Genomic DNA, 24,732 nt, shown 5'->3' with positions numbered 1-24,732 from the left:
GAGCCACAATCAGGAATATTGAGGAAAATTAAAGACTGTTCTTAGAAAAACAAATCATAGCCTTTCACCGTTGTGCCTGAAATAAAACAGATGGTTCTGAGTCACCTATTCAAGATTTATTTAATGCTTAGTACAGACTAGATCTATTCATCTTTCCATGATTTATATATATTTGATAATTGTGCTTCATGCATTTTTTTGATTGTGAAGTGCCAGCTTTTCTTCTGCCTGTATAACACAGAGGTCATTGATGTAGACATCAAAATGAATAAGCTATATTTTTATATATTGATTAGGATTTAGAAAAGTAACTTAAAAAATCCCTAGCTTAAGAAGTTTAAATTAATATGATTCTTTTTATGTTACTGCTGCTGTCTGCAGCCCTTTAGCTCTACTGTACATTATACTGTCATAACTTAGCATTTTAAAAAGAAAGTATTTATGGATCATATGAAAGCTTTTTCCTGATATGTTTTACTACCTGATTGCATTCTCATGTTCTCTTATTACCAGGATATAATTTTGCAGGTAAGGATTCTTTCTTACTAAGATGAAAGTACCTATTAAAAACTGAGTAACTTAACTAGTAAAGATATCCCTTTGGAGATAGAGTTGGGACCTAATCTACCACGTACTGGCAGTTCAAGTCCACGTTATTCCATTAGGTAAGGCTAGGCCTCAAGTCGAGGCTCAAAACTGCCTGAATATCTTGAGGGTGGTTCTAGTTTCCTAGACACACCTGTGACTGTGAAACACTGGGAATTGTTGGGTACCTTTAAGATCACAGAGTTGTCTATTATGGACTCATCATTCCTTCAACCCACAATAATTTTCTTGTACGCTATCTCTGGGGTTCATGGCACGAAAACTGGCAGATGGTTTTCATTTCCATAGGAAAGAGCATGTTCTTTTCTCATCCTATCATGGTACAAGAGTCATCATGATGGGCCAAGTCAATTATTATACAGCAATGCCAAATTAGAACATTAAATAAAAAATTAAAAATGAGGGTAATTTCCAATTTAAAACAAGAATTTTGGCAATGGTACAGTATATGTAACTTTTAGATTATACTCCTCTTAAATCTTATGGTGTGGTATATTTAAATTTTTAATGAATATTAGACCTCTGTGCAACTACATGTTAAGTACATTTTCATGTTTAAGTGAAATTAGAAACTTCAGGAAATATTTACTGACTTCCATTTGATGTGTTGAGGACCTTTTCAACTGAGATGAAAACTCAGCAGAAGATATTATGTTACCTATTCATATTCATCTACGTAAACATTCCTGAGGGTGCGAATCAAGTGTATTCAAAAGAGGGAAGAACAACACATGGATCTGAACACCAGGAATCAAAGATCCAGCTGAGAATACTGAAATCATGAAAGCCAAAGTTACTAAAGTCTTTCTTTTCCTTGCTGTGTAAAGTAAGTCGATCTGAGTGTGGAAAAAAAATAAATATTTTATTAGATTCAATGAATGGTAATTCCAGCCTCTTTCCTTATTAAAGAAAGCAAATGATTGCAGCTACAGGAAAGATGATGCTTAATGGACAGACCACTTGGAGACAAAACAGATGAAAGTTCACATTCTTCCATTTAGCAGGGAATACAAGTCTTTTGAAGAATGTTTATGTAAAGTAAAACAGAGTAGAATGATACTGTGGAAGGATTCAAACTTTAAAAGCTTAAGTTTTCTTTCTATTTGAGTGGCTTTTGTGACATTCAGTGAGCCTGTTTCTGAAAAGGTTTCCTCAGCTGGACTTACTGGCATACTGTACCTCTGTAATTAACTAATAATGCCATGAAAGAAGGTATAGCTAACGTATATTCGGCTTAATCTAGAAATCCTAATGCTTTAAATGGCCATCACAACATTTCTACAGGCAATTGTTATGGCAACAGATGATGTAAAGAAAAAATAGAACATGTTATTATAATAAAACTCCTTAATAATTAGTAATTGCTTACATTTGTATTTACATCCAGAAGAATCCACAGCACTTCATTTGTGTGGAAGACAACTACTTGATCTGCCACAGGAGTGCTAAATCCACCTGGGTTATGCATGACAGCTATTCACTTTACCGCAAATCAGGTGGAGAATTAAACATTTTAATTAAGGGGAACATTTAAGGAGACCAGATTGTGCTAGCCTAAAGTGGTATTAGGCAGGACACCAGGGTAACACCCCCTCCTACCCTTGTGATCAACGCCATGGGATCTTTAATGGCCAAGCAGCCATATCAGCAGCATAGTTAAATATCTCCTTCAAAAGGCTCACAACTTTAGGAACAGTGTCATCCTTCACCATGCTGGGGCATTGGTATGGAAATTCAGATCTTCAGGTCAGGTCTACCAGCATACAATATCAAGTCAAAACGTAATTAGCTTCTGAGATCTTCTGAGATGAGACTAGAAGATAGTAATACCATTTTCAATATTTATAGATCTATGTGAAGTGTACAGAAGACTTGATCTGTTGTGTACTGCAGATGTGATCTGTTAGATGTTTGTCCAGTAACAGACCATACCTGCCTCTTGCAGTTCACTAATAACTGCAGTATAGGAACTTAACTGATTGGAATCCAAGAGTTTACCCGCAAGTCAAAATCTATTAAAAACATAACAAAAGAAAGGTTACAAATGACACAAAATGATTTGGCCTTGGTAGATTGGTTGGTGTCTACTAGATAATTGATCTGATGATTTCATTCAGAAGTTTTCAATAGAAGCCAAGGCATCAGCTTCATGAGATAAGTTGGTAACGTGTTCCACTCTCACAACCCCTCATGTAAAAAACTGCCTCCTTTGCTCAATTTCTAAATTAAGGTCCCTATAGTCCAGTGCATGTACAGTAGAGTAGTGCTGTGCAGTTGTTGTGCACTGTGTTTTTTACAGATTAAAATTCTGTATATCTTTACCAAAACTATGGGGAATAAAGATTTCCTTAAAACATGGTGGGGAAATAATAATTAATTGTATTGTACTCTTAAAACCTGAATACTTAAAATAACTGTTTGAGCAAGAAACTGAGGAGCAATGCACCAGAGAGCTTTATACCAGACCGTTTTCAAAACAATGTCATGCTTTTCCACTTAAGGTGATTGTAATGGCTGAAAAACTTGAAAAACTGAAACAATAGTTTTAATTAATGTTTTATATTTTTGTTTTAGGTCAGTGGTTTTACTGTTCTGGTAAACTCGTGTGGATTTTTAGAGCATTTCTGCGCTGTGATAATATCCCTGTCGAGGCTCTGGGGTTTCCAAAGGGAATTGAATGTGGTTCTGAATAGTCTAACTGTGGTCTTTCTTTGTCTCCAACAGCTGAGGGCGCATGCAGTGGACATGAATGGTATCAAAGTGGAGAATCCCATTGATCTCTACATCTATGTGATAGACATGAATGACAACAGGCCGGAGTTTCACAACCAGGTCTACAATGGATCAGTGGATGAAGGATCTAAGCCAGGTAAAAATATAATAATAAAAACTCTTTGAGCTATGAGCTTGATGGAAGATTTCCACTTTTCCTGCAGTTGTTGTTGTAAAGATATTTGTGAAACAGAACCGTGTTTTATAGAGCCTGCTGTTATACCTTTACCGATCATTGCTTAGCAATTGCTTGCTTGTATAATAGTATGATTGAAGGGGCTCTTTTTATAGAACAAATCCTAAATTTATCTATAATGTGCAACTGTCATTTACAGCTTTAAAAAATAGGTAATGTTAGAATCATCATCACTCACTGACAGTGCAACAAGGTATCCCAGTAGGAGATCTTATAAGACCTGTCTGCTGAATAGGATCCTACCCTGTACTTTGTAATCAGTAACTTAATCAAGATGAAAACCAGTTAAAGAGATTCATGCACATCATAATTTTAGACAGGATATTACATGAGCAACAAACTGAGTAGCAATGCGCCAGAGACCTTTATACCAGCCCGTTTTCCAAACAAAAGTTTAAAATAATGTCATGCTTTTCCACTTAAGGTGATTGTAATGGCTGTTTAGGGAAATTATCATCTTAAGGAGAACTGCATAACGTTGTGTTATGGAGCTTTAAATTAACAGCCTAAGCTATTAAATCCATTTGGTGAATGTATAAAATTTGATCTCAGGATCCTACATTGCAGAAGTTTTGTTGCAGGCTGGTAAAATTACCTAGAAAAGCTCCCGACACATCAATGCACACGCTCCTGCCTGACAGCAGTCTAATGCAAGTTCCTCAGGCATAGACCCCAGGCCCCTAGTGACTCCTGACTAGTACACAGAATGGGGTTCTTTGAAGCAGACTTTGCAGCTTTGCTGAGTTCAGCATTGGGAATGCCTTAGCTATGTTTTCTTCAAGGTGCTTTAGCTCATATACACACTTACTCTACCTCACCTGAAGAAATTGCTCATTTCCACCCATTTAATTGGACCTTTGCTGGAGGCCATCAACAGGAAGCTGAATTTGATTTGTTTCTGTATTTTTTTTTACCTTAGTAATTCTGTTGACTTGGGGAAGAATAATTTGTGCACTGGCTCTTTTTATTTATGCATGAGGGTTTAGAACTTTCATTTTCTTTTTTGCCATACTGGACACCCTATATTCCTATGTCCAAAATTAATCTCCTACAAAGGGTGTTCAAAAGGTTTTAAAAACTCACATATACAAAATCAAGCAAAAAAAATCTCCCCGTTTAATCCACAATGTAACCATAGTTTATCTCAACAAGGACATTTATCCTTCAGGTTTGCAAATCTCTGATAACAGCTCTTCTGTCTTTTCGTTTAACTGCTGGTCAATGGCATTCATTAAGGAACATTCATCTTGAAACCTTGTACCACACAATGCAGACTTCTCATGTTGGAACAAGTAGGCCACCTGGGACTAAGACAAGGCTTTGGGTCTAAACCTTCTTTGCTGAGTGGCAGCCTGTGCAACCCTAGGTCTGAGAACTTGTGTGTTCTCCATATTTAGTGCATAGTATTGACTGGCTCTGTAAGTCAGCATTATATTGAGCAGTGATTATATTTTGTTTGGCAAGTAATTGCTGAGAAATACCTATATTGAATCACAGAAGATGCTTGACATAATCGTCATAGGCGTGCATTTTATTAGGGGTTAGAGATGCTGGTCCTTGCACTGCATTGATTTAATCTTTGTCTCAAGATCCTTGCAAAGAACCCATTGTCACTAGCAATCAGACAAGATAGACTCAGCTAGAATTGTGTGAAAATGGACTTCACTTTCCGGTAGTGATCACATGAGCCGAGGCCCACAAAGACATTTAAATGAAAATTGAATCATTGTCTCTAAACACTTTCGGGGTTATTCAGAAAAATAAAAAAGTCTGTATTGCCCTGCTAAAACTCTGTGGTAGCATTAAATAAACCACTGTGATGATATTTACAGTAATATGATGATCACATCACACAGGCACATTAATAGCGATGACAAATTACCAGCAAGTGTCAAGTAGCCAATAGAAGTCGGTATACAAATGAAAGTACCCAAGTCTGATGACAAAGCTGATGGTAAAATGTATGGAGGTAATAGGTTGCAGAAATCACATTAATTTCACAGAAAGGCTAAGCTGAAACTCTGCACTTAATAACTTATTATTCAAAGAGAGTACTGTAGCTTTTGAAAAATTCAAATAAAGTATATGTATTTGCTCACATGATTTGAAAAATGTGAAACAGGTATTATTATCAAGACTGTAATTATCCTTGGTCACTGTAGTGACAAGTAGGAAAAATGTGACTGTTTTCATATTTTGTTTGTTGCATTCAGAAGTTAAAAAGTGCAAAAATCATAAATACTTAACAGCATATTACAGTAATCCATTGGTACATGCTGATCACGATTACTGTATTTCTTAACAGAGAAGCTGAAGTGCTTTTTAGTTACACTATTGTTTCACTGTCCTGAAAAAATCAAATTAGTTTTTGATTAAATGCATAAGTGCAGATTCCTGCTGTGAAATAAACAACTTGGGAATCCAAATATTCAATATTTCAATTATAACAGAAGAACGGTTGCAAACAAGAGGAAGCCTTTCAGTCATCTAGCCCATTTGGTTGTTAGCAGGTAAATTGATCTGAGGGTCTCATCCAGCTGCTTTGTGAAAGAAGCCAAGGTATCAGCTTCAACAATATGTGTCTGGGTAGCTCGTTCCAGTTACCCATGAAGCTTTGCGTTAAAAAGTGCCAAACATTGTCAGAACAGACATTCCCATTCTGTTCCTGTTCCCATTCCATATAAAAGCCACATGTTGAGATAAACATGTGAGGCTGGGTAGGTGTCAATATAAACTAGCCGACAAAATGGGTAGTAGAGTACAGACCTTTGCTCTCATATTTCACTACAATACTTCATTTACACAACAACAAATACGGTATATATAATACATTTGGATTGTCAAAGGCTTTTGAAAGATCAACTCTCAAATTACAGGTGGTACTGTAGGCATTCACGGAAACACGAGTGTTTGAGGACTTTCTATTGCATAGAAAATAATACAAATAATTGGCGATTAAGTGAGTCAATGTAATATTGGAATAGTACAGGGATCTGAACTAGGACCACTGCTGTTCCAATACCAGTTTGTTTATACCAATAATGTAGATACTGGTAGAGTTAATAAATGGGTCAAATAAAAGAAATTAAAAGAAAAGAAGAAAATAAAATTCAACAAGATTTAGATAAAATTCAAGACTAGGCAAACACCAGGCAGGTGAAGTTTAACAAAGACAAGTGCAGGTTTTTGCAAACAATCAATACTAAATGGTAAATGCTGAATGGTGAACTAAATGCTAGTTATTTAAATTGAAACATCAATTACATCTTCAAGACATAATGGGGAATTACAATAAAGCAAAAAATGTTTGGATATATTGTTAAAAGTATATGATTTAAATTAAATGATGTTATATTCAAATTATATATTGTAATTGTTAAACCTCATTTAGAATACTGTGCACAATATTTTCACAGCATTATATAAAATTATTACTACTGAACACCCACAAATATATCTGGTAACATGATTTCTGCACATTTAAGAAGATTCTTTTGAGGATTTAAACTGACGTGGCATCTCCTATTGGTTTTTCTCTCACTAGCTTTATTGCCTTTTGGTGATAAGATGAAAGCTTCAAAAGATCAATATCTAAGCCAAACTTTGGTAGAAGTGTTTTATAAAGTACTACATGTGGTTTTATTCAAGCTTAAATGGAAGAGCAAAACCTACAGGAACCCCATATAGAACATACTGTATATACAGTAGGCTCTTTGATATATTTTGTATATATCATGCAGTGATGTGTACAGGATCGATTTCTGAAAGACAGAGAGGTAAGTTAGAGATCAGAAGAAAACTTTGGGCTTGTCTGACAGCAAATGGCATGTCTTGAAGTACCCTAATTGTTCCTCCATAAAGAGCAAAGAGCTAAACAGAGGAACATGATCTTGTTGTCAAAAAGCTTGAATGTGTTCATGGACAAGAAAAACAACAAAAGTAAAATGTGTCATACGTTCAAGTGTCTTTTGCACGTTAGTAAGATGTTTGGGAAAGGTGCACTGTGGAGTCCAGACTAGATAAACTCTTAAGGAGCTTCGTCAGGACACACTGCTTTGCAGCAGCAAAACATTCATCACTACATTCGACGCTGCCTGGAGACTTGAGTCTCCAAAAACTCTTGCTTCTATCATGGTGGATTGCGAAACCTATTGATCGCCCTTTAGGTGGGCAAGTGAATGTCTCCAAGTCAGTCTCACTGCTCTTCATCCCTGAGAGGAAGTAAGGCACAATGTTTTACTGCATGTTTACCTTGAGATTGTCTTTCAGCCTTCAAGAGTTTATCGTGTTTGATTTTTTTGAAAATGTATTTATATTTTCTCTTAGCAAATAGAGGAAAGACTTTTTAAAAGAGGCCTTCCATAAAGATAATTAAGAAAATTGTTTTAGGGGTTTCAACCTCTTATAACTGCCAAAGGTCTTGTTAATTCTACTTTCTGAGGGAGAATTGTTTTATTAAGTGAAAAGCGTTGTTCAGCTGGTTAAATTCTTTCCTTTTCCTACTGCATATTGTATTACTACATAGTCAGGTTTCATATGAGAGCAAAAGACTTTGAGAAAGAGAATATCATGTAAAGGACAACACAAATGCAAATCAAAAACTCTAAATATAATAACCAATGATTTCCATTAGATAAAGCTACAAAATTGTATCACATTAGCACAGTGCATTCATCAATATGACCCTTTGTCTTTTAGGCTGTATCAGACAACTTATTCCTTGGTTTATTCCAAAAGACACTCAACCTTATCTGTGGATCAAACTTATAAATCCCATCCCAGAGGCTTTCAGGCAGTCACTGGACCATTCAGTAGCGGTAAACTGAGAAGCGAGATAGTGCTTAGCCATGTGAAAAAGCATCTCTGGTTCACAGCTTCCCCCTCTCCAGTCAGACGGCAGTGTAGTGGGTTTCTGGCTGGACGAGGTCTCGTTTGGCCCTTTCTCCTCTTCTGTTCCTTGAAAAAGAAATTTCGTTTCAATCCAATTCATTGCTGCTCGGGCGCTTTGGCACATGCAAAGACCTCATGGAAAAAAGGAAGCACAGACAGGTATTTCTTTCTTTCATGGTGCTCAGTTATTTTAACTTTTGAACAATTGCTTTTGAAAGACGTTTCTAAAAACATCCAATATGTTGTCATAGAGGCATACATTCTTTTCAAGTAGCTTTTTGGTGCTGATTTTCTAATACCTTCTAAGAACTTTTCAAAATCAGGCATAAGAGATATTTATATCCATACCACACAGTGGCACCTGGTGGTACAATAGATTTTGTTTCTTTTTTTGCACAGCAGTAGGGGGTTAAAAGCCAAGATTTAAATAACAAACATCTATTTGTCCAACACGAGTCTACAAGGCGCAGTTACAGAGGGTCTTGTCCTTAAAATAACCTTCCCACTTTTAACCGACCTAAACTGTTGTCTGTTGTCTGATCTTAAACAGCACTTACACCAGAGTGAAACACCTGCTGTATTAACACTGAAGCCTGGCTATAATGCTGCAGTTGGTGCCTTTTTCACCGCTCTCAGCCTAGCAGCTGAAATTGTTTTCCTTTTGGGTATTCCATTTTAGTACACACTTGTGCACATTTAAGGAAGACACCCGTCATTGCACAGGGCCAGCAAAGCAGAAACTGAAGCAGCTTTGAGCCGAGAAATAATACCACAGCCCAGCGAGTCCGTGTGGCTCCATCCATGAGATGCATATGAATTATAAAAGTTTGAATTTTGAGCTCCAGCGATTTGAGTGGAAAGCCAATTACAGAGCTGAATTAGTTTTCAAATTAAATAGTAATTTAAGGGGCTGAGAAATTAATCCTTTCAGGCGCATAGTAGCATTTTCACACCCACCCATACAAAGGAGCCAAGATTAAGCGTGTTAAGAATTTCACTTAATGAAATTAATGAGTAGATGTTTGACACGTTGTGTTCTGCATTCCCCTTTTGATGGGGAAGGAAGAGGAAGGGAATGTGAAGTTGTCTTAACATTGATCTGGCCCCTTTGAAACCGGCACTGTATTGAGCCGAGTTTCTCTCTGGGCAAGTGACAAATCTTGCTTTGAAATTTAATGAAGTTTGAAATAGAAGTTGCAGTTACAGTAATAGTGCGGCACGGGGTGTTACTGAAATGATGGTGCTATCACTTGCAATTAGATTGCAGCTGAACTAACAGCGCAAACTGGCCCTGTCTCGCACATCTGTTTGCTAACGTGAATGTGAAAAAATCCCAAATAGAACAGATAGCCTGATTTGGTTGTTATCTAGTCATTACATTTTGTTGAGGGACGTGAGGTTCTGCACTGAAGTTTTCTAAGTGTGGCCAAAGCCATGGAGAGCTCACAACCCCTGTAACTCTGAACGTGAGGTTAGGATAAAGCTTCATCCATTCTCATCAGCCACCTAACTAGAATTCAATATGATGTGTAATGTGTAGCATTTGCTAAATTGAGTAAGCAAACCTCCCAACAGGGTGGAGGCAGGTGTCAAAAACTAAATTCTTGCATTCATCAACATTCTGTTCGTGACCTGTGATTAAAAAATGTAAATTGTAAAATGAGAAACAAAACATGAGAGAACTCGGAGAGAATCGTCTGCTGAATAAAAACATTTTGTTTCACCACCATTTATTTTTTTAAGCATGAGGGTGGGATCTAATTTATTTTTGTTTGCTTTACTATGAAATTGTAAAGCAAAGACAACAGAGAAAAATTGATGTTTTAAGGAATGCAACTGCAATATAGTACAAATCTCAAATGTACATACAGTACATCTAGCTTTGTGACATATAAAATAATACATAGTAAAACCTGGATGATCTTGTTCTTTATTAGGATCCTACGTGATGAAGGTGACAGCAAACGATGCAGATGATGATACAACAGCCAATGGGATGGTGCGATACAGGATTCTCTCCCAATCCCCACATAGCCCTATTCCCAACATGTTCACCATCAACAGCGAGACGGGAGACATTGTCACAGTGGCAGCTGGGCTGGACAGAGAGGTAGGTCTGCAATCTGGTATGGGGCAGGGTGACAATGCTCAGATGATTTTTGATTTACGAAAATCAAGTCTTTTTCGTCATCCATGAGATTATATTTAAATCATTTTTTACCACCTATTGTATCAATCACACGGGTGTGGCGTGATGGAACATAATATGTATCTAATGAAGCTTTACAGTAGATCAAAAGTCTACTAAAACTCTGTTTAGGTCTGAATGCCCTCTCTTATTCATAACCTTCCAACCCATTCATTTTGTAACTGCTTCAACCAATACAGGGTCGCAAATTAAATGGAGCTCATCCCAGCAAGCCTAACCTTCCAACCACATTAGATAATAAAATGAAAAATGGGTCATCCCAAAAATATTGACTGTAGTGCTAGACAATAAGCCTACATCGTGCATTTCACAAATATGATGTGTTGCCTGTATTATTTTAGATCAACAGTGTACATAGTGACTTTCATTATTATAAGTTGTCATTGTTTAACAAAGCTTGTCATTTTTACAAAATAGACCAATTTACCAGCAGGGAATATTCTACCATTATAATTGAATTGTCACCATGACAAAACTGTTAACAATATGTCAACATCTATCCATTCTGTATATCAAGGATGCATGTGGCATCTGTCAATGAATACGTACTAAGTTATTGCCATGTCATGTGCTAAACCATTGAAATTCCCTTAGCTGTTTTTCATATGATAGTGTAGATAATCTGGTCTTTGTTGTTGGCTTGACAGGTGGTATAGAACCTTAGCTGCTGTTCATTTTCTCAGCTTTTAATGCAGTTACAGTACATGCACTGGACAGCTGAGTTCTATACACAGTTTTTCAACAATGGATATGAAAAAAATGTGCAAACAGGAAGCACTCAACATTTTATCAGCCAGTTCTACAAACACCTTGACACTTAGACTAACACCTACTTTTAGAAAATATGTTAGAAGATCTGTTATTTATGTAATTTGATCAAGTGGTGTGTGAAAATCCATATTTTTGCAGTTCAAGAGTAAAGTAACTCAGAAATTGCAACTAAAGTGTTTCTGTGAATTAATATCAAAACCATATGTCTGTCAGATTGCATAAACAGCAATGTAGAGATTACAAGGGCAGAGAAACCATAGATACTGTAGCTACCCAGTATTAGAAACTTTAATTCCTGATAAATAGATGACACATCTATACAGTGCCTTGCGAAAGTATTCGGCCCCCTTGAACTTTTCAACCTTTTGCCACATTTCAGGCTTCAAACATAAAGATAAAATAAAAAATTTATATGTGAAGAATCACCAACAAGTGGGACACAATTGTGAAGTGGAACGAAATCTATTGGATTTTTGAAACTTTTTTAACGAATAAAAAAATGAAAAGTGGGGCGTGCAAAATTATTCGGCCCCCTTGCGTTAATACTTTGTAGAGCCACCTTTTGCTGCGATTACAGCTGCAAGTCGCTTGGGGTATGTCTCTATCAGTTTTGCACATCGAGAGACTGAAATTCTTGCCCATTCTTCCTTGCAAAACAGCTCGAGCTCAGTGAGGTTGGATGGAGAGCGTTTGTGAACAGCAGTTTTCAGCTCTTTCCACAGATTCTCGATTGGATTCAGGTCTGGACTTTGACTTGGCCATTCAAACACCTGGATACGTTTATTTGTGAACCATTCCTTTGTAGATTTTGCTGTATGTTTGGGATCATTGTCTTGTTGGAAGATAAATCTCCGTCCCAGTTTCAGGTCTTTTGCAGACTCCAACAGGTTTTCATCCAGAATGGTCCTGTATTTGGCTGCATCCATCTTCCCCTCAATTTTAACCATCTTCCCTGTCCCTGCTGAAGAAAAGCAGGCCCAAACCATGATGCTGCCACCACCATGTTTGACAGTGGGGATGGTGTGTTGAGGGTGATGAGCTGTGTTGCTTTTACGCCAAACATATCGTTTTGCATTGTGGCCAAAAAGTTTGATTTTGGTTTCATCTGACCAGAGCACCTTCTTCCACATGTTTGGGGTGTCTCCCAGGTGGCTTGTGGCAAACTTTAGACGAGACTTTTTATGGATATCTTTGAGAAATGGCTTTCTTCTTGCCACTCTTCCATAAAGGCCAGATTTGTGCAGTGTAAGACTGATTGTTGTCCTATGGACAGACTCTCCCACCTCAGCTGTAGTTCTCTGCAGTTCATCCAGAGTGATCATGGGCCTCTTGGCTGCATCTCTGATCAGTCTTCTCCTTGTCTGAGCTGAAAGTTTAGAGGGACGGCCAGGTCTTGGTAGATTTGCAGTGGTCTGATACTCCTTCCATTTCAAGATGATCGCTTGCACAGTGCTCCTTGGGATGTTTGAAGCTTGGGAAATCTTTTTGTATCCAAATCCGGCTTTAAACTTCTCCACAACAGTATTACGGACCTGCCTGGTGTGTTCCTTGGTCTTCATGATGCTCTCTGCGCTTTCAACAGAACCTTGAGACTATCACAGAGCAGGTGCATTTATACAGAGACTTGATTACACACAGGTGGATTCTATTTATCACCATCAGTCATTTAGGACAACATTGGATCATTCAGAGATCCTCGCTGAACTTCTGGAGTGAGTTTGCTGCACTGAAAGTAAAGGGGCCGAATAATTTTGCACGCCCCACTTTTCATTTTTTTATTAGTTAAAAAAGTTTCAAAAATCCAATAGATTTCGTTCCACTTCACAATTGTGTCCCACTTGTTGGTGATTCTTCACATAAAATAAAAAATTTATATCTTTATGTTTGAAGCCTGAAATGTGGCAAAAGGTTGAAAAGTTCAAGGGGGCCGAATACTTTCGCAAGGCACTGTATTTCTGTTTTTCTGTAACTTTCTTTTGTGTACCTAACATCACATCCCCAGCTGGAAAAACACAGTGCAAGTGAAATATCATGTCAAAGACTGTTGAATTGGGAGGAAGACAAATAACCGGTCTACAAATTTGGGGTTTAATATTCAAGATGTCTCCTCTAAACGTAAAATCTCAATATCAAAACTCTTCAAAAGAAGATTAATACCAATGGTGTATTTTCCCAGAGGACCAATCCACCTCTCTTTTAAAATTCCTAAATACAATAGAGAATGCAATGGATCACTGAGCAGCCCTTAATGAGAGATTTTGACATTTCTACAGCACCTGTTTACCTCATGAAGTAGTATGCTGGGACTCTTCAAATGTCAAAAATGGATATTTAAACTTCCTGATGCTTCACAATGCAGTGAGGCTGTGAATAAGATGTTTATTCATTTATGTACTGCATTACTTTGTCCCATCATGTTGACTCCTAAGTTTAGAAAGAAATTAAGTTTGCACTTTTAGACAATCTGCAGCAGAAAAGTACTGGAGCATATCAAGTTGGGCATGGAACATTCTGAATAAAGATTATTGAATTGTTGTTGTTAAAAATAAAGGTGTAATACATTGACCTTAATTATTTACTCACAGCCATTTTCTCACAGAGATTAAACTGCTTCACACACTATCCCATGTGCCTCATCCTTATTTACAAAATAAATACATTATTACAAGAGACTGGTTTCCTGATAGCACATATGTGAAACCAATTAATTAAATATTCTGTGTCCACCTAAAAGCACTTTTTTCTAACTGGTTTCGTACAGTTTGAACATAAAAAACTGTAAATCAAGGTGAGTGATGCAGAATAAAAAAGAAATACTTGCATAATTAATGCTCACTAGATTAGGTCATCTAGTGGTTCTTCCATCTGAAACATTTAGATCTTTTCAATTGTGATATACAGCTCCCTGCCCTCATCCGGACTCCATCCCCGTAAATGACTTTCAAATGACCAGAATGTCTGCAAGGCTGATCCCCATAATAACTGTTTCTCAGACAAGCTAGCCATCCTCTTGAAACTACTGTTATCTCAAATCATGTCTCTGATAAGGTGATAATGGGCTCTGTATCACTCCCAAATCCCTATAGAAGCCTATTTGTATTGCTGTATATTCAGACAAAATAATGATTGTCTTGTTCATGGCATAAAGGAAGCAAACTGCCAGAAATTGAAAACAATCATATGAAATAGATTTCTTAAGCACACAGTCTTGATTCTAGTTGCAAAACATAAATATCCAGAAAAACTGTTAAGGCAGTGTCTATCTAGCTGAGATCATTAATGAAGGATCTCAAATAAAGGCCAATATCCATTTTTTCTGTACCTCAGTAATTCAGTAGCACCTGATTAAGCGATACAGTAGTGCCATCAGAACTGCGGCTTTTCATTAGATTCAATGATAGATAGTGTAGATGTGCATGAAATTAGAATGCTAACGGATGAAGACACTTGACTTGCAACAATGTTTTTATTTGCCTTCTTTTGATCTTGTGACGTGACTGGCACTGCTTCATCTAGCCTTTTTTGGGTCATGGTTTCCCTTGCATACAGCACCACCCATTGGCTAATTGATGTTATGCTGTCATTTTTCAAAGTGTCGGATAAAGAGCTTAAACAGGTAATACAGCACTGGCCTGGCAACACTATTCAGATGTTCCTTGTGATGGAATTACGAAATGATGCAGACACAATTTTGTAAATGATATTTTATGGAAAACCTGAATGCTCGGGTTAAGGATTTCCAAAGATTTGTCAGTCTGCCGTAAATGTCTGCAAAACTCTAGAGAAAAAAACTCAAATATGTTCATTGAACACTGTAAGTATTCAGACCTGTGAACTCAATATCTGTTGGAAGCACCTTTTGCAGCAATTACAGCCATATGTCATTTTGGAAATCAATAGGATTCAATTCAGGACTTTGACTGGGCCACTCAAGGACATTCACTTTCTTATTCTAAAACCACAACAGTGAAGCACTGGCCTTGTGTTTTGAGTCATTGTCCTGCAGGAAAGTGAATTTTTATCCAAGTTTTACATCTGAGGTGGGTTTTCCTCTTTTCGTCTAACAATTGCCACTACTTTACTCTATGTTTTTATTACAAAGTAAGTATAACACAACACTGCTACCACCATGCTTGACAGAAGGGATGTAATTAACTGAGTTATGGACTATATGGGGTTTTCATCAGATGATTTTTTTTTTAATTTAGACAGTTTAACAGTTCCAGTGTTGTCTTGTCTGAGCACGCATCATTGCCACGTTGCTTGCAATATCACTTCAAAAGAGTTTGTTTGCAAACTCAAAAAAGTCTGTACCAAAGATGCGTTGTCAGTTCTCCAATAGAGGCCAACTTTGTGAAGTGAAATATTGCAAACTCATGCACATTTTCTCCCATCTTATCCACTGAATTCTGTAGCTCTTTCAAAGTCACTGTACTGTTTTTTAAAGTTTTAATTAATTCATATTATTTGAAAATGTACTTCATACTTTGAAAACCATGTAGGCATGTGACAATTTAAAACACAAAAAATACTTTTTGAAGTGCTTCAAATAAATCTGTGTTCTCAAATACTGGTTTTTAGTTAGTTGATCTTCTGTATATACATTGTCTGTGTATAAATACGGTACGTAATGTTATTTTTTACAAGCTTTATATACATTGTTTTTAATGTATTAAAAATACAAGTTTTTTTTCTCTAAATGTGTATGTACTACATATTTTTGAATCCCATATACTACATCTTTATAACATTTCATATGAAAACTATACATTTATCTTCACTGGTTTAATTGACCCTCAGAAGAAACCACTGAACATAAGGTAACTTTATGAGTTTACTTGTCACAAGAATATCCCAAGCAGAATAAAGCCTCATTATTCTTCGCTTATATCTGGATTCAGTCTCATTTTTGTTTTGTTTTTTCCCCACAGGACATGCAAACAGCTTGTCCAAAAACATAAATAAAAACTACATTCCGCCTCCAGTAGCATTTGCTCTGAACAAAATGTCCCCTGGTGATGGGAAAATGAACCATCGAAAAATGAGGCAACTTTCCCTTCGTTTAGAGTTTAGCTCCACCGCTCTCTGTCGTTTTGGTTAATTTGAAATGTTAGCAAACCTATTTCATCTTCTGTCTGCTGATAAAGTATTCCCTGCATACTCACAGACAGGACTGGCTGAACATCTTTGATGTCATAAAAAATGACTTAAATTCCTATTTAGCGGTTTACATGCTGAAATCCATTAAGAGGACAGGCCAGTTTGACAGTAGCAACTAGATCTGGGTGTTCACTCCTAGGGACACCAAACTGGCTATAAATGTCTGGATTTGTTTCTTGAATACAGACTCTCAGGACATTAGCAGCTCCATGTGCAAAATCTAACACATGAAATAACTGGTACTTTTACTTTTTAGAAAAGCCAAGACAAAAGGATGTGATGATTTCTGACTGCTAAAAGCATTTGGCACTTATCAGTAAATGCTACCAAAAAGGCATCCCCCAGGGAATTCCACTTTTAAAACAGCATTTATTTAGATTGTTGTCAGCCAGGGAGACAGTCTGCCTACACGGCAAGTGGTCCATGCTGCTAGGGTCAGGATGAGACATCTTGAGGGTAAATAAGTCTGATCCTGAAGTGCAGAGGTGAGGGCCCACAGGTGCTTTCTTAATCGCTTCAACAAACAGCCAGGAGAGCCTGCAGATTGTCCCTGCATCCCCGTGTGATCTTTTCCTATCTTCAAATCAATAATCCCTCACAATATCTCCAGCCTTGCTGTGTACACAGCTGACACTGCAGGGATCTCGGTGTACAGCTGTCTTCTTGTTTTTTCTCTGAATGGATCGGTTCTGGGACTGCTGTCAGAGGACCTGTGTTTGGAACTGCCATCAGTGCCCCTGCCTCGTGTGCCAAGGGCAAACGAGCCTGGCTCATCAAAGTCGGTGATGAGACAAGACGAGTACTGTGGCTTGTACAGCCTTGTTTTTTTCCCCATTATTTGTGCCTTTCCTGTTTCTCATCAGTTTACCACTAATCCATTTTCTAACCGCAAAATCAGAGTGTGGGATTAGCCATTCCATGTACCTGTGTAGATACTAGACAGAGGATAAGGCCCCTAACAGATGTACACATTTTTAGGTCTGGAAAAGTGGTTCACAAATACACACTCAAAAACGCAACACAGATAAAAAAAAAGAAACAAATAATAATCGCTGTCGGGTTGTTTTAACAACAATTTGGAGTTTCTGTAAAAACAATTATGGAAATTATTAAGTGGCTGGTTGTTAGGGCCAGCTGTGTTTGTATCCATCCATTTTCTAAACAATTTAGATCATCATTGAGCATGAATGCTTACCATCTAGGTAAGCAATGGGAGCAAGGCAGGGTACACCGTGGACGGGACACCAGTCCATTGCAGGGGACACACACACTAACACCCACCAGGGCCAGTTTTCTCAGAAGCCAATTAATGTACTAGTATGGGTATGTGGGCTTTGGGAGAAGCCGGGCACCTGGAAGAAAGTCACACAAACACGGGGGGATGACATGAACTCAGGTCCAGAATTGAACCCATGTCCCACTGTCACAAGCAGTGCTAACCACTGTGCCACTGTGCTGTCCAGCTACGTGTGCAGATTTCTCTGAACCAAACAGCTGCCAAGCAGCTGCTATCATGGAAGTGTGTTACCGGTCATTCACACTTATTTTAGCAGCTCTGTGGAAGAGCCAATTGTTTATTAATTTGTTCTTAATGTATTTCCGCACTTTGGGACTTTTTGAAAAGGGCTAATTTATAAAAGGCATTGTAATCCTGAATTTAATAATAAAAAATAAAAGGAAGGAAAAGGGGAACAATACTATTTCTGCCAAAACTAAATGGCCTGAGATCACGTTAAGCACTTACAACAGGATCCACCAGCTGTGATTCTTTTCATCTCAGGTTAATGCTTAGAGAGGTACTGTACTTAGTCCTGCGCGGGTTGAGGTGACAGGTAATATAATACTTTGGTGAAGGTGTGAGTGTTTGGGGGGGGGGGAGGGAGAATTGGGTACAGTACATGAACAATTGCTAACTTCTCTAATTATGTAGCACTATGTAAATGCTGCATTCTACATGAACTCCAGTGTCAGAAGGGATTTAAATAAGACATGCAAGGTTTGAGAGCCACTTGTCTGCCTCAGCTTGCGCCATCCTTATTGCTAATCCCAGTCATCTGGAGTTGTTTCCTAATTAGAATATTTACGCACTAATTAGCAGGTGAATGAGACACTTCAGATCTTATTCGAAGGCCTACGAAAAGGCTCATTAAGGCCTGCAGTTCTTGTTTTCATTCCTCTCGCATGCCAATTAAAGATTTAGCTCATGGGTCTTGTACCAGTTCCTGTAATGTTTTGATATGTGAGTGCTGGGTGGTGAGAGGAAAACCACCACATTGAATTCGTTTTCCTTTATATAGTAAGCTACCAGTATCTTCTTATTGAAGTCCACTATCTTTTAAGAAAGATTATTGCCTAGTATTTTTTGCAATAATAAATATCAGTCACAGGTATTTCTTTCAGAACTGAGAAATGCATCCCTATAAAAATAACTGACTGTACTTTTTTATTTCTGTATAAATGAATACTTACATCAACTTCAGTACAAACATTTTAATACAGAGCAAAAACATTTAACCATTGAATAAACACTCCAGATTTTAAATTTAGAAAAGAAGCCTGGTTGAGCTGTTTGCAACATTTGTTTAACAAAAACTGAGCTATAATGACCCAGCTAATTTGATAATTTTAACATTTCTATATACAGTATATAGATGCAGACATTGTTTAAACATTTTGCTTTATATTTAGATGTTTTAGCGTCTTTCAGTGCAGAAAACAACATTTGTACAGTTTATTAATATGTAACACTCATTTCTATCCGTGTACAAACTTGGGAAGATGAAAAGGAAGTTGAGAATACGCTTGTATGATGCACAAGGTGCTGTTTATTACCTGAAGTTTCCAAAAGTGTTTCTTTAGCCTGTATTCCTAATGCAGTCTCTTTCAGATTTGCTACTTCTGTAGTGACTCAGCTGGTTAAAAAAAATCTGTTTACACAGTGTGAAGGGTGAGTCATACTCATGCTAAACTCACAGTCTAGTGGTCTGAATCCCGGTGGGGTTTTCACCACAGATCGTGGCCGGGGATACGAGATGAATTGGCTTTTGTTATGCTGTTGAGATGGCACCTTGTGAACCCAGGTACAGACCAGCTTTCAGGGGTCAGTGGTTCATCTGCTAGTTAAATTCCTGGAGCGGAAATAAGCTGCTGGTAATATGTACGGGGGACTCAGAAACAAAGTCCAGAACTTCTCCCGTGTAGTGAACATTCAACAACCTTGTGCCCTGCTTTTGTACATATGAGTCTCAGGAAGAAGAGTTAAACCTAGCCAAAAACACTTTCTTATGTTACAATTTTTAACAAATGCTGAAGGGCACTTGTATATAATTAATGTGTTGTACAACATTTTCAATCAATCAAGCTTTACATTACATAACAGCTTTCAAGGAAAACACGTAGGAGGGTCTAGCAAAAGGTTATAGTAGGTGATCCCGAAAGAGCGCAGTAATGGATGGTTTTTCAGAAACTTTTAAATGGCTGGGTCTGAAAAATCTCATCTGAAGTACAGTATATATGCATAGATTCATGGCGAATAGTATTAATACTCCCTAAAAGCAAACTCTTGATTTAATTTAGAAATCTTACTACAAACATACATCGTGATAAAAACTGATGCAGATTTTGAAATAAAGATCTTCTAAATAAAAAAAAATACATATTTCAAAAAGGGCTATTTGTATTGAGAATGGAAAACAGTGAAAGTGTAGGAATCACTATTTGGATATAGAAAAAACTGCAGAATAGTGGTACACAGAACAATAGAAAAACACTGGAATTTGGGGTGTCCCTGTTTGTTCAATACTATAAATATTTATAGGTAAGGTAGGTTCATATACAAGCCAAGTGGCTCACCAGGTTGGAGTTTACTCTTGTTTCCATGCAATGTGGCACATGGAAGCCTGCATAGGTTGCCAGGCCTTGGAAAGGATATTCTCCAGCTCTGCTGAATTTCAGAAGCAATGGAACCCTTTCAAAGATTGCAGATTGCAGGCACCATGAGTAAAGCACTCTTTAGAAGTGGATTACCAAAGAAAATCATTCATTATTTTTTGACAATTCAAAAGAAACTCCCCTACAACACTGAAGGACCCAAAGAATAAATTAATAGAGTCGGGCTGTGTGACGCAACAGTGCAAAATAATTTGGCAAAATCTGCACTGCGGAGACTATTCAAAACGTCACAGCTAAAAAAAATGTCTTTAGATAATCCATTTAAATTCCATAAAAATATTTGAATGAACAACATCATTCTTAAAATTCAATAAAGATAAGAATGTGTTTTTTCTAGCAAAGGGACAAAAATGTTTGTTATAATACATGCACAATCTTTGTTTAACCAATTATTGTACCTATTGGTCTTGCTTTGTCTGTTCAACTGTAAGAGCTGCAGCTTTAATGCAGATTTCTTAAATTCAATTAGATCTCAAATGAGGAAAATTCATAGGTAAGCAGTCATTATTTTACATTCCAATATTCAAAGTTTTCAAGTGGTTCTTCCCTCATGTTCTTGAGTTCTGCCTGAGATTTCAATGGACAGACTGAAAGAAAACATCTTGTAAAAAATGATTCCTGCCACTACCATGGTCAGGACCAATGCAGCCTCCAGGGAATGAAAACTGTATGTTTTTTTTTTCGTAGTAACATCATTAACAGACTTGGCCATGACTCACAGCAATTGGTCCAGACAGGTTATTGGGTCCCACTGTGCATCTTCTTCAGTACTTGTCACCCTCTTAAAGTGCCACATTAAAGTTGTAGGTGTAGCCAACTCTGAAGGATTACATACAGCAGAATCTCATTCCTGCTTGCACCATTCATAAGCAGTGCTTCTCTCAGCTTTTCTTCTAGAAAATGTGTAGAATCTATACCATGCAAGGCTGCCACTGCTGTCAGACACAGCAAATGCATTTTACAGCCTGAGAGCACAATCATGTGACAGATTTCTTTGCTGAGCTTTAAAGTTTAAAAAAAGTAAAATGCAGGAAGTCTAGTGAAACAAGGCTTAAATAACAGCGTACAGTTTTATTCGGGTTTCTGTCAGCATAAGGGGAGCAGTGCTGTATTGTAGTAACAAAAACTTTTTGAAATGTTCTGGTGGATTCAATGAGAAAGTAAAACACTTTTATTATATCTTCTATTGTACAATAGAAGCTACACTTCTTTTGTAGCTTTTGGAGATACCTTCACTGTGCTTTGTGATTAAAATGACTGATTGTTTGTAGAGACAATATCATCCTCATATCAACCAAAATTCTTTTGTCCTCAAATTTCAAGCATCCACAGAACAAAACAAGTGGATGGAAGGGGAAGGATAAAGGTTGGTCATATGTATACTCAGTCACATGTTATGGGATAATTAGTCCTGAGCCTCAATTTAAATACCTTTAAAAAATCCTCTTGGTAGTTCACCTCTGATTATGTGTGAGTTTCAAATAGGATTCAACATATTTCAATGCATAATTCGCCAAGGCGATGAAGAGGTGCAATCACTGATCTAAATAGAACTTACTCCCTTATTTACAAAAGCTAATATTAGGATACACACCTCCAGGAATACAGACTCACACAGACTCGCAAAACAGTGTTTTACAAACCATGACTCCAAACATTGACATGGTGAGGAAAGAAAACCTAAATGGTCTTGCTACGGTAGTTCCAACCTGAATTAGTGATATAAGGAGGTCTTTTTATTGTTGTCATTTTTCTTGTTTGATGGATTCAGTTTCAGCTTTTTAGCTACTTTAGATATAAAGCAGGATATTTGTATGGAAGATTCCAATTTGTGATAACTGAAGTTCAATCCATAAAAATGTAATAAAGGGAAACAAAACAAAACATTCTTATGATAAATACAGTCTCTACAATGTATGACAGTACTGAGATTGCTCATCTTCTCGAAAAGGCTTTAAAATATATATGAAACCTACTGACTTATGGATACTTCATCATTAATGTGAATTTCCCTTGGGATGACAAATTACTAAGTACAGTACGTACACTTTAAACAGCTACAGGTTTAAAGCATCATGGTAAAAGTTTTACTAACCAGTTGACGAAGGACATTGCCTGAAAGGCTCTGTAACAAATAGGTAATAATCATTTAAACCAGGTGTACAATATAAAACCTTTATTTTCTTTTTCAGTCCTTGATATATTGCTTTAAATTAGTTCTCGATTGATGTTACTTCTCCCCTGCTTTACTGAAACTACCTTTTGTAAAGCTTTGGCCTAATTCAAGTAAATGTGATTTTGATTCAGATTACAAGTGACAATATGATCGCTGCAGTCAGTTGGTGTCTGATAAGCTGGAATGCAAACTGAAACCCTTTCAAAAGAAACTGACCTCTCTGTACCTCTGGCAATATTGTGCCAGTTTGTTATTAATTAAACTATAGCAGAGGATTTTTGGACCAAATGAAAATTCACAGTAAGACAGACAAATCTTTGCTCATGTCAGAAACTATAATCTTGTGAAGAAAGGGCCATTTTTTTAATATGTGCTTTGTCTATTCACAGTTGTCCTGTAACACTAAATTATTGTACTTTGTTCTTATTGACATCAAAACAACTTAATCTTTTTAAAAGTAACTGTAACATGACTTATTACAGGTTGTAACCATTACTGGTATTTTCATACATTTCTACAATCCCCTTTTTTGCAGCATTAATGTATAATTACACCTTTCTGCTCTACAGTCATTTTAACATTGATAACTGAAATTATTCATAACCATCTTCACCTTTGATACATTTTCTTAGTATCACAGTTAGAGATAACCGAGATTTTCCAGAAGACTCTTTTGGCTGTTGAGTTTCTTCATCTTGTATGAATACAGATCTACCTCATTGATTCACAGGCTTAGTAATGTATTTATTTTTCTTTAAGCAATACTGAAAATTGCACTGTAGAATCATATTCTTTCCTACCATGAAACACCCCACATGTGCTTTGTGAACCCCCAAGTGTCTTTATATAAAACAGTTTTAAACCTTATGTCTTGGGGCAACTGGAAGACTGTATTTTTGTTCTAGCAGAAAATATTACTTATTTCCCTGTGACCTGATTTAAGAGTACTGGAGATCTATAAAGGAGATCTATAAAACTCATTATACCCAGTTCTTTTGTTTTGAGCACAGTTAGTGCATGTATATTGAGTGGATAATGGATGTGTTGATTGGAAAATCTGCGCCTGAAGTCAAACTCCAGATCTCTGGCACTGGTTTCAGCACAGATTTTGTGCAGGATTTCTGTTACTCCGGGTCTCTATTTAGCATGAATAATGCTAAATGGCAGACAACTTGGACTTCATTCATCAGACTGTTTTTACATGCATTAAACCCACTGCAATAAAAAATGTTAATTAGAGTCAATGAAGTTTAAACCCAACAATAATCTTCTAAAGTCTATTCCAAAACAGTCTTTATGACATATTTCAAAATTTTAATCCCTGTGTTCTTGTTTTGAAAATTTCCTAATAAAGTAAGACCAGAAAATTACTGTAGCATCACATTATAGCCAAATAAAAATAAATACCATATAACAGCAAGTAGAGTATGTTTGAGTGCTACATAAAATGTTTTTGGTTTGCCTAAGGCCTTCAGAGGAAGTAAGGGAATAAGATCTTCAACATGTCTCAAGCAAAAACAGTTCTCATTTTTTATTACAGCTAAAGGAACTTTAACAGACATTTCTAATCTTAATCCTATTCATGTATTCTAATATAGGAGTAAAAACTGCAAGGTATTTCTACCCTTAACTCTGTTCGTACAATGAACAATATATTAATACATTACATATCTGAAAATTACACTGTTTTAGATTATTTCTCTATAATAAACTTTCAACATTAAATTTCCAAAGCAATTTTTTGTCAAAAAATGCATTCAATTGATGTAATCTGATGAGGTGCTGATGTACGGTATGCAACTTATTGAGTATGACATTGATCTTGTGAGCTTTGCTTGAACTTTAAAGTCTTCTCGTGCTCCATGGGTGACCTGCCTCAATCTTATCATATACAGTATTGTGTAACTACATTCATAAAAATCATTGGGTTTTACCTCAGAACTCTGCACAAGGTTTGAAATGACAACTGGGACAATTTGATTTCCTCACTAACCCCAATTT

General features: G+C 36.9%; 1 protein-coding gene across 1 annotated transcript in view; it reads left to right on the top strand.

The window, feature by feature from the left end:
- The window catches only part of cdh4 (cadherin 4, type 1, R-cadherin (retinal)), a 382,227-nt gene that overhangs the window by 313,046 nt on the left and 44,449 nt on the right, over positions 1 to 24,732 (top strand). The window contains exons 7-8 of the mRNA XM_088608237.1: positions 3,331 to 3,475; positions 10,402 to 10,574. Of these exons, the coding sequence (XP_088464363.1) occupies positions 3,331 to 3,475; positions 10,402 to 10,574 (318 nt within the window). The remainder of the gene's footprint in view (positions 1 to 3,330; positions 3,476 to 10,401; positions 10,575 to 24,732) is intronic.

This window comes from Lepisosteus platostomus, chromosome 15 (genome assembly GCF_059453375.1).
Source record: "Lepisosteus platostomus isolate fLepPlt1 chromosome 15, fLepPlt1.hap1, whole genome shotgun sequence".
Classification (NCBI taxonomy): domain Eukaryota; kingdom Metazoa; phylum Chordata; class Actinopteri; order Semionotiformes; family Lepisosteidae; genus Lepisosteus; species Lepisosteus platostomus.
The sequence above is the reverse complement of the archived record's forward strand: the minus strand, read 5'-3'. Positions and strand labels throughout refer to the sequence as shown.